We start from the raw sequence: 12,348 nt of genomic DNA, 5'->3' as shown, positions 1-12,348 counted from the left end.
CTCGGTGATTCCTCCCTCAGTTACAGTCTGGAGGGCAAGGAGTGATTTTGTTTTCGCCAGTAGCACAGGTGTACATGCATGAGAACATCAAACAGGCTTTGTGCTCAGCCTGGGGGCTGGCCCTGTTACGTTGGAGCTGCTGCACTTGCAGACACTGAGCTGGGTGTACAGCCTGTACCCCTGAGTTTGGCTAAACTACACTTTCACACAGCACAACAGGCATAGGCCTCTATTCTCTTCAAATTCCTCTAGGCCCTACTGGAATGCAAATAATTACCGTCATCATTCTGTACTCTTTAGGACACAAAAGCATCAGAAGGACCAGAAGGAGGATCTGTAGGGGCGGGAATGGCCCGTCTGCGATGGGTCAGGGCTAACCCCAGGCACTGGGAGCAGCAGCCTGCAGACAGCATGTGACTGTGAGCAGCCTCTGCCAGAGTCACAGGGGTGTCTGCCAGCACCTAAATAAAAAGGCACCTCTTGCACCAGTGGAAATGATGAGATTTAAGGTGAAAGTGAAATGAGGTTTGTTAAACCACCCAACAGCTCAGACTGCAGAAGGGCTAACCGAGTGGGAAAAAGGACTCTTTCCTGACCTGGCTGTTTCCTGAGCTTTTTTTAACCTCTGTCTTGAAGCCTTTGCAATAATGAATGAGCCCTTTAGAAGGTGCTGGGGGCAATTTGCCTTTCTCTTGGCTGTCACCTTTAGGCAATCGGTAAGAACGGGTGCGAGTCTTGCGTGATGCCTTCGCGGGCAGTAGTCCCGAGTGGGCTGTTCAGTCACGCTTATCGCTACCCCAGCTGTGCAGTGCACCCACGCAGCTCCCCGGGGAATCAATCTTGACGGAGATGTCCCCATTCATGTGCGTGTCTGACTAATTTCACAGAAGTGCTGGCTTTTTAACTGTTTAATAACAGGATTTCACCCTTTCCCACTGACCCATCGCGGCAGCAACAAGCGGCCGACACCAGCCCGGGCTGCGAGCCCAGCCAGCTCAGCCTCCTACGGACAAGGACAAGCTGTGCCGGGACCGCGCAGCACCCGCACACACCAAGAGAGGCTGTGCCAAGCTAGGGTGAACGTGGGCACACCTCCACTGGTGGGGGCGGGGTCGGAGCCGGGGCCGGGCGCAGGCACAGATGTCCCCCGTGTGTACCCGGTGCGTCGCGCGACCCCGCTGGGACGCGCCGCGCCGCTCATCGATGCGCTCGGCAAGCCGGCGCCCCGCCCCGCGGGTGCCGCGTTGGAGGCGCTCGGCGCTCGGCTGGCCGGCGCTGGCGCGGGTCCCTTGTCTCCCTGTCCAAGATGGCGGCCGCGGGCGGCGCCGCGGCGGGAAACGGCGGGGCCGAGTGAGGCGGCCGCGGCCCGTCCCCACCCTGAGGCCGAGGCTTGGCGCCGACGGGCCTTGCCGCCGCTGGGCGGCTCCGCAGTCGGGGCACGCTCGGGCCTGCTGCAAGGGCGGAGCCGCGGGCTGGCGTGAGGCTGGAGCCCGCTCGGGTGAGGGGACGCGCGGGCGGGAGCGGGGCGGACGAGCCCGCTTTGAACGGAGGCGGTGGCGGCGGGGCCCGGGCTCCGGGGGGTGTCGGGGCGCATGCGCAGGACGTGCCGGCCGCCGGTCCTTGCCCACGGAGGGGCCGGTGCCGGGGCTTGCGCCCTCGGCTGCGCGCGGAACTCCGGGGCCGTCTGCCCTCACGGCCCCGGCTGGGAGCGCCGGCGGCGCAGGGGGTGAGAGAGCCACCTCCGCAGCTAGCCGGCAGCGGGACCGAGGAGCGGGGCTCCGTGCGGAGCCCCGGGGCTGCAGAAGAGCAAGGCTGGGCCTTCAACTCGCCGGCATGGGCGCTAAGGAGCGGGAGACGTGCCGGGAGAGCTTCCCCACTGAGCCTGTGCCATCGCTGCTGAAACCCGGGAGTTTGAAGCAGGGGAGCCTAACTGAGGTTTACAGGATGAGAGTAGTTAAGGGTATGTTTTGTATTTGCCGGTTTGGAGGTCTGGGCTTTGAGCACCTTTGGGCAGCGTCTACCAAGCTTTCTCCTTGTCAAGCAGATAAGATTTTAAAAGAGACTAAAAGGTATGCATGTAAGTACAAAGAAATCTTAGGCTCTCCAAGTCATCCATTCATGAATAAATGTCTTCAGCTTTATTTTGCAGAGCAGTATCTCTATTAGGTCCTTTCTGTCCTGAGCACAATACTCTGGTGTCGTGTGTCCTCTCACTGAAGTCTGTCTGACGAACAAACAGCACAAAAAGTTGAAAATGTCTGGTTTAAGATTACTAGCCCACAAGTGGCAAGATGCTCTTTTTTATTGCTGAGTGCAATGTTCTCTGCACGTACATATGCAGTGCTCTTGTCTGTAGGTGGAATCCAGCAATATATAATGGTTGGAACACTGTCTCCACATTCTGCAGGGGGTGTTTTCCCAAAACCTGAAGAAATAGCAAGTATTCCTATGAATTTAAGCAGAAACATCTCCTGTGTACCCACAAGCCTGATATAGTTGTGACTTTGTTGTATCAGTTAAGTAACTGCTATAGGATGAATGAGTTGTACATTGTCAGCCTCAGCCAGTTGTTTATAAAATAGAGTTGCATGGGGGATGTACAAGCACCAGTTCCCTGCTCCCAGAGTATTCCCATGTAGCTTCAGTGTGGCGAGGTTACCATGGCAGCTGGGATGAGCAGGCTGCCTGGTGTTTGTGTCTGGGTGTTTCCACATGTGCACGTACACACAAACACAAAGGCAACTAGCAGCGATTGGATTAATCCCATAAGAGCAGAAGGTTGATCTTGCTGAGCTGGTCATTGGCTGAGGAACAAAAGCTGCTTGCTCTGAGAGAACCAGAGTGTGGCCATTCCATAGTAGCACTGTCCTGCTGTATGCCCCTAGCTGGCCCAGTGGCTCACTTAGAGGAGGCCTGAAACCTGGGGGGCAGAGGTTGGGTTGCTGCAGGCCTAGCTAAAAGGAGTGCTCTCTTCCTTCCCCTCTCCCAGGCTGGCATTCAGAATGGCTGCAGTGGTAGCATTGGGAAACACATTAGAAGGATACACACCTCTAATATAAAATGTGTCATCCTCTAGTAAAAAAAAAACAAATTCTTTTGTAATTTAATTCCTTCTGCCTGGTCCCTTCTTTTCCTTCACTTCATCTGAGACTCAAGGGTTTGAAATCTCTTTAAACATCCCACTCCTTGCTACAGTGGCTCCTGACAAAAAATGGCTTTGACACAGTTAGGGTGCAGTTTTATGTGTCATGAAAATCAAACTCAGTTGTCTTCTCACCCTCTTTCTATTTTTGTAAATAAATTAGTTCAGTGATTTAGGTATTTTATATAAGAAAGGGTGGTATTTTCTATATTTAAAATAATACAATATCCATTTTGATTAAAACACCCAAATCTATCAAGCCTGAAGAGTGACCACTGATTTCCTTTCCTACTGTCTTCCAAAGAATCCTTATTTGGTTCAGAGAAGGTTTCCCCATTTACATAGTGATTCTTCTTTATGGGAGGGTTATTTTCATTCTCTGTTTCTCAGACATTTTCCTATAGATGGGAACGAGGGAAGGAGCCCAGACGTGGCAGCTCATTCACAGGCTCCTGCAGGACCACCATGGCTTATGATGGCATCAAGAAGAAAGAAGGTATGACTGCTTCATAATCTCAGAGGGATTTGCAAAAAGAATAAACAAATAAATTTTTTAAAGGGTGCCCTTTGCAGCCCTTGCCAGGCCATGCAGTCAGAGTAGGAAAGAAGTTAGGGTGCTGTGGAGCCCTTAAGTTTACCCTGGAGGATCCCAAGCCCTTGACTTTCAGGTGTAAAATACTGGGAATAGAGCTTGAGAGAAACGGGTGGTATTTCCTACTGCAGACACCCTGACTGGGAATTCTGCCACTGCAGCCTTTCTTCTCCCTGACAAGTCAGTGGGACAGGGGATGAGGGATAATGACACATTCAGTCATGGAAACATTTCCAGATCCACTTGTCTTTAGGAAGGAAGATACAGGCATTAGAGATTAACTCTGGAATGATTGTGTTAGAGCACCAAGCCCCATCCGTGTGGTCAGACAGTACAGACTGTTTGTTACCTTTCAGGCCTCTGTGCTTGTTGGGTTTTGTGCATCACTCTGTGCCAGTATTCTCTGTTAGCTTATTTTATGAGTGGTCCCCTTGTCTGTCATTCCTTAATGTGGTATTTAATTTCTTCCTTTTTTCCCACTTTACATGAATCACAGAGTCCCTAGAGAGTCACCGAAGTGTTGACGACGGGCTGGCACCTGGCAGGATACAGCGAGAGAAAAAGCGCTCGTACAAGGATCTTCTGCAAGAGGAAGACGAGATAGCAACTCAGGTAGAAACCCTCAGAGAAAGGTTTCAAGGTGTAAGGATATGCATAAAGGTAGTGATGGGATGGGTTTCTTGCCCTTTTTTTAATTTTTTTTTTTTTTAATTTAGAAATGCATGTAGAATACAGCAAGAGCAGCTAATCATGTCCTGTATTGTTCAGTAACTTTTCTGGAGAAAAGGAGGGGATCAATCCCTGATTCCAATTTTTCTGGCATCATAAAATGAGGTAGTAGAAGTGTTGTCCCTGTGTTGATGGGACATACCTTGCAAGTAAGAAAATGCTATGAATAACTTCTTACACACATTTTTTAAAAATAGCATTTATGGTTGTAGAAATAGCCAGCAAAGGATGGATAAAATATTAAGTGATGCACTGTTGTCTTCCTGATTTTGCAGACAGCCTGAAACGATAAGTCTTGAGAAGAATGGACTAGCCCTGTTTACTTCTTTGGGGCCTTAACTCTTGAAATCACATAGTGGCAACTTAAGTTTCTTCAAAGCTTTACTCTTCAAAGCTTTACTCTACAATTTCTGCTGTAGCTCAGAGGTGGCTATCTAGTGATTTGGGGGTTTTTTTAATCTCAAAAGCAAGTTCTTGTTTAAAATTAAAATCTTCTACCATGCGGTTGGAATTCTTTAGAGGAGCTTCAATTTCTGTTTCATAAATGATCAAGCCACAGATAATAATTAGGTGGCATGGCATATTAAGGACATATTTTTGTCTCATCATTCTAGTTGTCACCTCTTTGTACGTCCTGTTACTTCTTTTTCAGCATAGTAAGCATGAACTGCTCTCTTTTGTTTTCAAGGCTTGACATTCTATGTATCTGAAGTTATTTCTTAGCTTTATTAAAGGGTAGATGTCTGTCTTTTATCAACTTAGCAGCTGATCTTCAAGTGATGGCTTGCATTGCCCATATCTCAATACTTTGCAAATGTGCTTTTTCTTTTGTGTTGCTCCTCTCACCTGGGGGTCTCCCTGCAGAGATCTGTCTTTCAGTTTCTTGGAGCCCTGTTGTGTTGCCGTGCCTACAGAAAGCTCTATGTCAATTAGGTGACCATTGTGCTGAAACCAATCCTGAGTAATGATATTTTTGTATTCTCCCACCTATCTGTAACATGTGTTTCGTCTTACTTTAAACCTACACTGTGTGCTCTGGGGGACAGACTAGGTTTTCTTTTAGCACCTAGAAAGATGATTCTGGTTCATACCTACAGATCCTTGATGTTACTACAATACAAGTAACCCTTGATACCTCCTCTAAATTTTTATCTGTTAATAGTCCATGTGACTCTGATATTAGTTCCCTCCTTTTTGACAGCAGCTTTTTTCTTCTTATTCCAGGACAGTGAGTTTTTTCCAGGGACAGAAGCTCACAAAAAGAAGAGAAAGCATTCCTCCGATGAGTTCTGCTACAGAGGTAAGGTAGTAATCAAGCAGGAGAAGGAGCTAACAGATCATGACTTTAAGGAAAGGAAGCTTTTAAACTTAAAAGTGTCATCGAGCTTTGTGGGTAGCATTTTATAGAAGGAGAATACATCAACCTGCCTTAGAACAGCTAATCAGAAACCTGTCACTGATCAGCATCAGACAGCAGAAGATTAGGGAATTATATTTTCAGAGTCTGGCTTAACAGATTGCCATGGTAGGGGATAGAGACCTTCCGTCCCTTTTTCATTGACAAGTGTATTTTCTAACTCACGCCTTCACATTTGACATTTGTTTTTCTTGTTTACCAATTGCATTGAAAACCAATTATACTTACAGGTAGTATAACTTTCTTTGGATTTAAAAAAATAGAATGCCTGAGGTTGAAAAAGAAATGCTTTTTGGTTCAGTTACTCTCACAATTAATAAGTTGGCTGGAAAATGACAATTTAGCTCATAGAAGCTTAACACATTTAGGATTTATTATTGGCCCAGTAGAAGGAGAAAGCCAAGCTGAAATTTCATCTTTCATCAAAATCTGTCTCCAGAATGAAAAAGCTCATATTTTCAACTCATTGGTTTCACCTTGGCTAAAAATGTCACAAAAACCTTGCACTTGAGGTGTAATTTCAGTTAGATGTATTTTCATCGAAACATTTTATTTCATAAGTCACAAGTGGAGTTTCACAAAACTTCAAGAACTTTCCTGCAGTCTCTCCCTTCCTTAAATTATTTGACCAGCTCAGGTGTCACAGCCTCTGAATTGTATCAGTGAGGCTGTGCTGAGATGGCTGTGGTTCTTTTTAAGCCAGGATGTAAATCTGTCACCTGTAACTGGAAGGCTCACAGGATTCTCACTTCCCTTCTTTGCCATCTTCAAGGAAATCATCTCAATGTAACTTTCTTTTGATCTTTTTCAGGTGTCTCACCTTTGGATCTACCATCAAAGAAGAAGAAAAAAGCAGCTTCTAGCCCATCCTCAGCTGATACAACCATGGATTTACTTAAGGCTGTCAACTCACCTTTGGCCACAAGCTCAAAGTCTTCAAAGAGGACCTCTGAAAAATCATCTCATTCTTCCTCTGGCCACTCTGAAAGCAGAAAGGAGCATCCCAAGAAGAAGCTGAGTGGGAGCAGTGGGGAGCACTCAGTGGATGACAACAGCTCCCACAAATCCAAAAAAATGAAACCTCTTTATGTGAACACAGAGACACTTACTCTTCGTGAACCTGACGGCTTGAAGATGAAGCTCATCCTTTCACCAAAAGAAAAAAGTAGTACAGCAGATGATGATTCTTTATCCTACTCTTCAGCACCAGCAGCTGCAAAGAAATCTTCAAAGAAATCAGCTCGAGATGAGCAAGGCTCATTCCTGCTGGGGCATGATCTTCAGAGCTTCCTGAAGTCTTCCCGGAAAAAGCACAAACCACCTCCAGACTCACATCCACCTTCTGAGAGTTTTGGTGTTGACACCTCCCTTCATTCAGAGGGCCATGGAAGCGAGTACGAGGTTTCAGGTATGGAGGCACCACCAGAATCTGGTTCTTCTTCTGGTGGAGAGTTGGAGGCTGGAGAGCTGGTGATAGATGACTCCTACCGGGAAATCAAGAAGAAGAAGAAGTCCAAAAAAAGTAAGAAAAAAAAGGACAAGGAGAAACACAGAGAGAAGAAGCACTCCAAGTCTAAAAAGAGTTCTGGGCACTCTCCTGTGGCGGTAGCAGAAATAAGAGTGTCACCACCACCTGCCAGTACCCCCTATGGTGTCCCTCCACCTCCTCCTGCTGTTTTTCACTCAGATGGTCAAGGTGAGAAGAGGAGGAAAAAGGAAGACAAGGAGAAGGACAAGGCTGAGAAATGGGAGAAGGAAAAGGAAAGAGAAAAGGAGAAGGAAAAAGAAAAGGAAAGGGAGAAGGAGAAGGAAAGAGAAAAAGAAAAGGAAAGAGAAAAGGAGAAGGAAAGAGAAAAAGAAAAGGAAAGAGAAAAGGAAAAAGAAAAAGAAAAGGAGCGAGAAAAGGAAAGAGAAAGAGACAAAGTAAGGAAAATTTGAAGGGAAAATAGAAATTGGGAGGTGGGTAATGGTGAATTAGGCACTCCATTACAAAGGCATGTTAAATTAAAACAAAGGATAACTGATACCAATTACCAATGGTTTAACTGAAGCATGTTTGGAAGAATATGTCAGCCACTGTGATTTCTATTTGTAGCAGAAGGAATATATGTTCTTCTGGCTCTTCCAGCTTTGTGGCACAGACAGTCTTTAACCAGTAGAGGTTCTCTGGGAAAGTTATACTTAATTTTGCTCGGTGTGAGTCACGTACCAAGCACATCTGCAGCTTTTTCTTATGTTACTGGCTCTAGCTATTCCCAGGCAGACTTTAGGACTAGTGATCAAAGTTCCTGTAAAAAGGAATCAAGCTGTTACTTGAAAATTGAAGATATTTACCCACTTACTCCTGTATTCAAATTAAATTCAAATTCTAATAGACTACCATTTTCCCAGTTTTGTCCTGTACTTATACATTTAATTTTCCATGGTTACTGCATAAAGATATGAGTAGCAGAAGTGGTAGCTAGCATGTGAGCAAGTTTACAAATGGGATAACTGTAGCTGTGTAAGTAAATGGGGAAAAGCAGCTTGTGCATGTTCAGCTAGAGAAATAATGCTTTGTATGAGGAAATGGACAGACAGAGCCCAAATCTCTTCAGCCATTATCCTATTCTGGTTTGGAATTTTTCCCTGATCATAGCTCAGCAATTGCAATACCTTTGCTGTCAATGTACTGCACAGTCTCTTTTCCTGCCAAATGGAAGTACTTTGTAAGGATGCAAGGAATGGAACAAAACATTATCATGAGGACTTAATTGTTTTGACAGATCTATAATAGGTACTATGAATAGAATAACAGATACCAGGTTTTATTACAGGTTTTGAAACTGAAATACATTAACAAAGTTGTATGTTGACCCTGAGTTTAGAATAGCAGCTTGTTGAGTTTTGCAAAATCAGCCTTGTACTAAGACTGTTTCTGGCTGATTCCTGTGCTTTCATAAAGACTAAATCCAGCCAGATGTAAAGGAGTGCTTTTTAAGTTTCCTGACCTAACTACCATATCTTTTTTTAAGTCTTTAATAAATGCCAAATTCTTAATAAATTGGAGAAGGTCTCATCATAATTAAAAATCTTTGTTTCCTTTCTTCTTCTGACTAGCCAAAGAAGAAAAACATGTCTGCTTATCAAGTGTTCTGTAAGGAATATCGTACCAATATTGTTTCTGAGCATCCTGGAATAGGTAAAGGAATAATCCAGCCTTCTCTTCTCTTGATTTTACACCAGTCAGATTAATTAGCAGAACATACTGTCTCTGTTTCAGACCAACTTCTTAATTTTGACATAATGCAAAGAATCTTCCAATGTTATTTAGAATAAGAGATAAAAAAGGGACTAGGAGTGGATTTCATTGTTGTATTTTAATTTTATTTTAACCAAGTTGTCAATCTAGGTAAAGAACTTGCTAGCTTTTTCTTTACTTAAAGAGTTACCTTCATTGTTGTCACTTTCCCATAAATACACTGTGACTTCATCTTCCTGCTATCAGCTTTTTTTTTTTTTTTAATTTTAAAGAGTAACAGGAATGCACATTTTCAGGAGAGTTCCATTGTAGAATGGCTTGCTTCCTACATGTTTGTGGAGGGGCCAGTAAATTTCCTATATTCTCTCCAGGATTTTATGATCAGATTGTTTTAAACATCTTCTTTCTTTCTTTCTTTCTTTCTTTCTTTCTTCTTTCTTCTTTCTTTCTCGCTTTCTTTCTTTCTTTCTTTCTTTCTTTCTTTATTCTTCTTTCTTTCTTTCTTCTTTTCTTCTTTCTTTCTTCTTTCTTTCTTCTTTCTTTCGTTCTTTCTTTCTTTCTTTCTCTTTCTTCTTTCTTCTTCTTTTCTTTTTTCTCTTTCTCTCTTTCTCTTATCTCTCTCTCTCTCTCTCTCTCTTTCTCTCTTCTCTCTTTCTTCTTTCTCTCTTTCTCTTTCTTCTTTCTCTCTTTCTCTCTTTCTCTCTTCTCTCTTTCTCTCTTTTCTCTTCTCTCTCTTCTCTCTCTTCTCTCTTTCTCTCCGCTTTCTCTCTTCCTCTCTCTTTCTTTCTCTCTTTCTCTCTTCTCTCTTTCTCTCTTTCTTCTCTTCTCTCTTTTCTCTCTCTATCTCTCTCTGTTCTTGTCTCTCTGTCTCTCTGTCTCTCTGTCTCCGTCTCTCTGTCTCTCTTCTCTCTTTCTCTCTTTTCTTCTCTCTCTCTTCTCTCTCTTCTCTCCTCTTCTCTCTCTCTCTTCTCTTTCTTCTCTCTGCTCTCTTTCTTTCTGCCAGATTTTGGAGAGCTAAGTAAAAAACTGGCAGAAGTATGGAAGCAGCTACCTGAGAAGGATAAGTTGGTGAGTGTTTGTGTGAGATGTTTTTTGTAAAATGACTTCTGTGAACTAGGTGCTTAGATCAGAATGTGGTGGCAGCATTGCCACAATGCCTTGAAATATGTTACCTATATCCTTAAAGCATGTAAAGGTGGAAAGTATGGAAATCTTGCCCTTGCAAATATAAAAGCATTCATTTTGTTCTCATGGGATTGCTTCACCTCCTAGCTATGTAACAACACTCTGCCTCCAGGTCCTGGCATCAGGTAACAGAATTACCTAATGTTATGAATCTTTCTTTTCTTACCATGGTAACTACAGCTCTGGAAACAGAAAGCTCAATATCTCCAACACAAGCAGAATAAAGCAGAGGCCACCACTGTGAAGAGAAAGGCATCATCTTCAGATGGTGCTCCAAAAATGAAAGGTAATTGTTGCACTTTGTTTGTCTTGTCTCTTTTCTTAGACGAGACAAATTTTTTAAGTCAAATTCTTTACCTTGGGGAAGGTAGTGTTGCCTGTAGAATAAAAAATAAAGGTCCTTACTTGCTTCACCTCCTTACCTGCTTTCTCACATGACATTTAAATCATGTTAAAAGCATGACATTTAAATTACTAGTCAAATCAACTTTCCTGTGAAAGTGAGAGTGATGCCAGCATTTTTCATTAAAATTTCCTTATCTGATTTGTAGAATGGTGCTGGTTTTGGCAGTTTAAGGATTGAAATGTAAAAGAAGAGGCAGAAAGGAGGTTCAAGTGGGATTAGTTTGCTGCTAGAGAGAAGGTGGGTTGTTCTTGGTTTAGCATCCCTGATACCAAATCTCCCCAGCTGCATTCAGCTGAGGTAGATAGGTTCTGTACATGTAAAAAAAAAGTTTCAACTCCAGGGACTGTGGGACTGGGGTAACAGAACTATTCAAGCATCTCATGCCTATGAGATTTGAACTTTAGTAACTAAATAGGCTTGTGAAAGCAAGGAATATGGAATTTTAATTAGTGTGTTTTCCAGCTTCTCCAACAGGAGTGGTTTCTCCACACAAAAAATCCCCCACCAGCACCGTGGTGGTGCCTTCCTCACCAGCCAAAGCCCCTGAGACAGATCCCATTGATGTAGCTGCACATTTACAGTTACTGGGTGAATCTCTGAGCCTCATTGGACACAGACTGCAGGAAACAGAGGTGATCTTGTAACCAGCAATGTCACAGTGATATCCTGTAATCTACACAATGCATTCAAGGGGATGATTATTTTATTTTCTTAAAAGTTTAACCAGTGGTGTTCTGTTAGGAAGAGAAACTAGAAGTGGCATGCCCTGTTTCTTTGATGCTTCGCTCTTTATTTTCAGTGACACAGAAAATAAACAGTAGGCATGAAAGAAAGACAGATGGGTGCTTTGCAGCTCTAGGTCCTTGAAACCAATTTGTAGTTCAGCAAACTCTTCAGTCTATTCTTGCTGTATGTTCACCTTGGATTTGGTACTTCCTTGCAATTATTTAGTTGGTCTCTGGTCAGATTCTGTTACTGTTCTACTTTTTACAAAACTATCACCCTTTCCCCAGAAGTTTCTTGCACGCCCTCTAGTTTTCTGGCTTGCCAGTGCTTTGAATAGGGGCTACAATTATTTCAACTTACTTAGTAACATAATGTCACATTTTAATGGTTTCCTGCTGTTAAATGACAGTTGAATGCACATTCACAGGGGTACACTCTGAGAACTCAGCCCAGCCTCAAAGGAGAAAACATATTTATCTCAAATAATATCACTGAGTTTTATGAGTAGCATGATAATCTCACCCCACTATGCTTGCTTATTTTATCAACAGTGAAATAAATGGTCTTGCATTTTGGTTTTGGTATGACTGATTTGAGATCATGGGAGGAACAACCAGAGCCCAGAAAAGCACACAGACAAATTCCCTTTCTTGAAAGTATATCGTTGACTAAAGCATTTGTTACAGGCTTAGCGTTTCTTTACCTTCAAAGATAAAACAATTATTGTCATTGGGACTCATGTAGTTACCAAACAGATGATACAAAATGGCACAGAAAATATATTACAAAAATTTGTGGAATCAGTGTTTTATGCAACTGACTATTTTGTGGTGTTTTCTGTTGATTCCTACCTTTATCTTGCGCGAGTTCGTTGCCAACTGAAATCTAAAGTTTTTGAGCCAGCAGTCTC

The 12,348-nt window shown here is 43.4% G+C and overlaps 1 protein-coding gene across 5 annotated transcripts in view; it reads left to right on the top strand.

Annotated features, from left to right (window-relative positions):
• Positions 1 to 1,355: 1,355 nt before the first annotated feature.
• Positions 1,356 to 12,348, top strand: part of HMGXB4 (HMG-box containing 4) — a 15,150-nt gene continuing 4,157 nt past the window's right edge. The window contains exons 1-9 of one of the 5 annotated variants that reach the window (XM_050970229.1): positions 1,356 to 1,498; positions 3,533 to 3,638; positions 4,231 to 4,346; positions 5,688 to 5,763; positions 6,692 to 7,803; positions 8,980 to 9,061; positions 10,125 to 10,189; positions 10,487 to 10,592; positions 11,175 to 11,344. In XM_050970229.1, the coding sequence (XP_050826186.1) occupies positions 3,608 to 3,638; positions 4,231 to 4,346; positions 5,688 to 5,763; positions 6,692 to 7,803; positions 8,980 to 9,061; positions 10,125 to 10,189; positions 10,487 to 10,592; positions 11,175 to 11,344 (1,758 nt within the window). In that variant the 5' untranslated portion in view covers positions 1,356 to 1,498; positions 3,533 to 3,607. Of the gene's footprint in view, positions 1,499 to 1,594; positions 3,639 to 4,230; positions 4,347 to 5,687; positions 5,764 to 6,691; positions 7,804 to 8,979; positions 9,062 to 10,124; positions 10,190 to 10,486; positions 10,593 to 11,174; positions 11,345 to 12,348 lie in introns of those variants that run through there. The other 4 variants (XM_050970231.1, XM_050970230.1, XM_050970228.1 and 1 more) reach the window with 4 other exon arrangements.

Source organism: Serinus canaria, chromosome 1A (genome assembly GCF_022539315.1).
Source record: "Serinus canaria isolate serCan28SL12 chromosome 1A, serCan2020, whole genome shotgun sequence".
NCBI classification, from domain to species: Eukaryota; Metazoa; Chordata; class Aves; order Passeriformes; family Fringillidae; genus Serinus; species Serinus canaria.
This window is presented reverse-complemented; position numbering and strand designations above follow the sequence as displayed.